The sequence below is a fragment of the Zerene cesonia genome, chromosome 4 (assembly GCF_012273895.1).
Source record: "Zerene cesonia ecotype Mississippi chromosome 4, Zerene_cesonia_1.1, whole genome shotgun sequence".
Lineage (NCBI taxonomy): Eukaryota > Metazoa > Arthropoda > Insecta > Lepidoptera > Pieridae > Zerene > Zerene cesonia.
This window is the reverse complement of record NC_052105.1, coordinates 3,526-7,192: the sequence shown is the minus strand read 5'-3', so window position 1 is coordinate 7,192 and position 3,667 is coordinate 3,526. Positions and strand designations below refer to the sequence as shown.

Here is a 3,667-nt window from a genome sequence, read left to right as displayed (position 1 = left end):
CCCCAACAACAAATTTGTCTACCTGCCTTTTGGAGAGGGGCCTCGAGCTTGTGTCGGTAAGTTTGCTAATATTTCATAAGAATTTTTAACCCTACAGCAACAGAAGGAGTGAATATATGATATTTGGCATAATACTTACTCAATATAATACATAATCTTTCGATCAGTAAATATTTCGTAAACACAACAAAATTAATGGACACCGAATGTATCTTCTTAAACGTTAGAAGGATAATATGGTAATTGCGGCACGTGGTTGCAGGCGAGCGGCTGGGGCTGATGCAGTCGCTGGCGGGGCTGGCGGCCGTGCTGTCCAAGTTCGACGTGAGCCCGGCGCCGGGCGCGCCGCGCCACCCCGTGCTCAACCCCGCCGGCGGCATCGTGCAGAGCGTGGTCGGAGGCATCCCACTCGTGTTCCGCGAGCGCTCCGCCCCACACTAGCGCTGCCCGCTGTCCGCTGCTACTCACACATCTAACTTTCATTGTATTACATATATAATCTTCTTAATGCGATTGCAATGCTTCTTATTTGTACTAATTTGCGGTTGTTTAAGCGCGCTAATAATATACATATATATTGAAATAAGCGATTATAAGGATTTATCCATAGATACGTGTCGGAAAAACTGAAAAATTTATTGTAGAATTGTGTATCTTACAAAGTCCTAGATGGCATATGCCTATCGCTTAAGAATATGTTGTTCATTTTATATCTATAAAATAAGCTCAATCCTTAAAAAATCACAAAGATACGATATGAATCCTTATGGTTTTAAATACTTTAGTTGGCTAGAGCGTTCATGATTTTTTTTTCATTTTACATCATGCAAATTAAATGAAAACCTTAGCAGGTGTAGCTAAATGAAAATTGGCAATACTCACCGTTCGCAATCTATTTAAATTTGAATGCTTAGTGTAATTCCAAAAATTTATAACCTATTTACTAATAACCTTTTAAACCTATCCTATTCTAAAAATACTACGAATTTTAATGTTTTAAAAAAGAAAGATTAATGTGAAAACATACTGTTCACGCAATAATAACGCGAGAAAAGCATTTCGCTCGCATTCTCTAAGCTCAGGAATAATGAAGCTTTGTACTCGTGAAATATTTTTTGTAAAAGAGCAGATTTTGGTTCAAATCGTAACAAAGAGAAATCTTTACGTCTGTCGTTATAGTGTTTCTAATACTAGCTAGTGCCTGCGACTTCGTTCCCGTTAACTGTAAACATGTGCAACTAGGGGATTTCAATTAAATTAAAAAAAAGGTTAAAGGTGTAGAAATATATTACTTTTCTTCCCGAAATTCCACAGCAGAACTGAAAAGTACACTGAATCAACAATTTTTTTATTTTTTATTTATTTGCAATTAGCAAATAAATAAAAAATAAAAAACTCTTTATTTATAATTTATATTAGAGCAAATAGTCAGGTCAACACCAGTGGCTTTAAAGTTTATTCATGTGCTCTTGTGACTTGCAAATCAGGTAGTCACAAGAAAGTGTGTGCGCTTAAACTGAAAGGGAAATTATTGGAGATGAGAGAGCATGCACAATATGAACGCAGTCTCACCAGCACCTCACCAGTGAGGAATATCATGGGAAATCAGTCCTAAATTGTTACTGATTTCACTGAGTAAAGGTACTCCAAACTTATATTATTTTATAATCTTGCAGTTGATTGATTGATTGATCTTGATTTCTTTCATTCCAACATTTTCCAGATCTCAATTATTATAAGTCGATAGAAAATGCCCATCAAACTGAACAACTTTTGCTAAAACAGCATTCTTATTTATGCTATAATATACCTGGGCTCTTGGAGTTCCACATGGGCAGTTCCAAATCTTCGATTTTTATAGTGAATAGAAAATGCTCATCAGACTGAACAATTCTTGCAAAGACGTTATTTCTATACATGTTATAGAGTAGCTGGGCTCTTGGTGTATACCACTCGGAAGGATCTGAGCGAAACACTGTTGAAACACTTTCCAACGATTTATTCTTCCTGATTTGCACTGTGTACAGTGTAAATCGTATAAATATCCTACTTCCTACTAATATTATAAATGCAAAAGTTTGTAAGGATGTGTGTGTGTTTGTTGCTCTTTCACGAAAAACTACTGAACCGATTGCAATGAAATTTGGCGTACAACGTAGATAGCTGAACAACTGGAATGACATACAGGCAACTTTTTATCCTGATATTCCTACGGGTTACGGACTAACGCGAGTGAAACCGCGGGGCGCAGCTAGTATGTAAATAAAGTGTACTTTTACTACACTATTTTAAAACACCGACTAATGAACACTATATTTTGTTAGTTTCTGGATTTACTGGATACTGAATACTGACGACTAACACTTTGTACAAGATAGATACATATATTATTGAGGCTTTACTAGCGTGCTCTAGTTTCGCATAGAAGAGAGCAGCGCCGTCTGGCGACAGTGATCGAAATTCTAACACTTGGAGTTTCAGTTTGGGTGTTTCAGATCTTCAAATTAATACTGCCAGCAGAAAATGCTCATCACGTGTAACAATTTAAAAAAAAACGAAGCGTGCACGACTTCCACATTACTACACAATTAGTATATATAGTCAGTAATAGAATGGTGATTTTTAAGACTTGGATTCACCTTGGGTTGGTTTAAGTTGAAATTTCTAGGAATTCGTAATTCTACCTATCAAACCTTTCGTTTTATCGAAAATCTTGGCTATTTTAAATAAACAGCAATGTTTTTTCTATAGAAAGGAAAAGATTATTCCGACTTCATGAAAGATACATTTAAAAAATATATTATTAAGCATAATGCATATGCCTTGCAGTAAAGCGTTGCAAGGGCCATAACTATGTGCGAGAGAAGATGCTATCTATGATACTTGGTTACTGATGGATAAGTCTTATCCTTTATTGTGAATTGCAAATTAAGGTAGATTGATCTGCTTTAGCTACCGAATATTGTATCTGCGATCTATCTGTGATCATCGATACGATGTTGAAAACAGCCGTTTAAAGGATAGGGTTGCGATATATGATTGCGTATTTATACAACCCCGCAAAGTAGAATTGAAGCGTATGTTTTGATTCTTAGAATTTGATGTACTCACCCGGAACCCACGTTACAGATATTACTTATACAGAATATTCTAGCGATTGTAAGAGACAATTTACAGTTGGGAATATTATCTTGGCATCCACCTATAATATAATAATGACTTCCCATTACCACAAACAATATAACAGTCAGGTAATAGAATACGCAAAATGAGCGTGCGTTATTGTATTTAGGTAATTATCGCGAAGGTATCGAGGAGTGCAACAGGTTTGTTACACGTAATGGCATAGTGCTGAATGATAACATTTTATGATCCTCTATCTTCTCAAATGTCTTATCAGGAGACCTGCTCCTGGTGAGTCATTTGACCCATCAGTTTTTGAATATGTGCCAGTAGTCTAATCGAATCACAAATTAAGTACAAATATCGTTACAATATTTCTCACGAACTATTGTCACAGTGGGGCCGGGCCGTTGTGTAATGAAAAACAGAAATATAAACGTAATCGTATATTAAAATAAGTCGGCGACAAGTGCGCCGCTCTGTACGAACAGGTCCTGGTCGTACAGAGCGGCGCGCGGGGCGCGGGGCGCGCGTCAGGCCGACA

General features: G+C 37.0%; 1 protein-coding gene across 1 annotated transcript in view; it reads left to right on the top strand.

The window, feature by feature from the left end:
- LOC119839750 (poly(U)-binding-splicing factor half pint-like) overlaps positions 1-441 on the top strand; it is a 12,947-nt gene extending 12,506 nt beyond the window's left edge. Inside the window, exon 5 of the mRNA XM_038366189.1 lies at positions 263-441. Coding sequence (XP_038222117.1) covers positions 263-441 — 179 coding nt within the window. The remainder of the gene's footprint in view (positions 1-262) is intronic.
- The last annotated feature ends 3,226 nt before the right edge of the window (positions 442-3,667 follow it).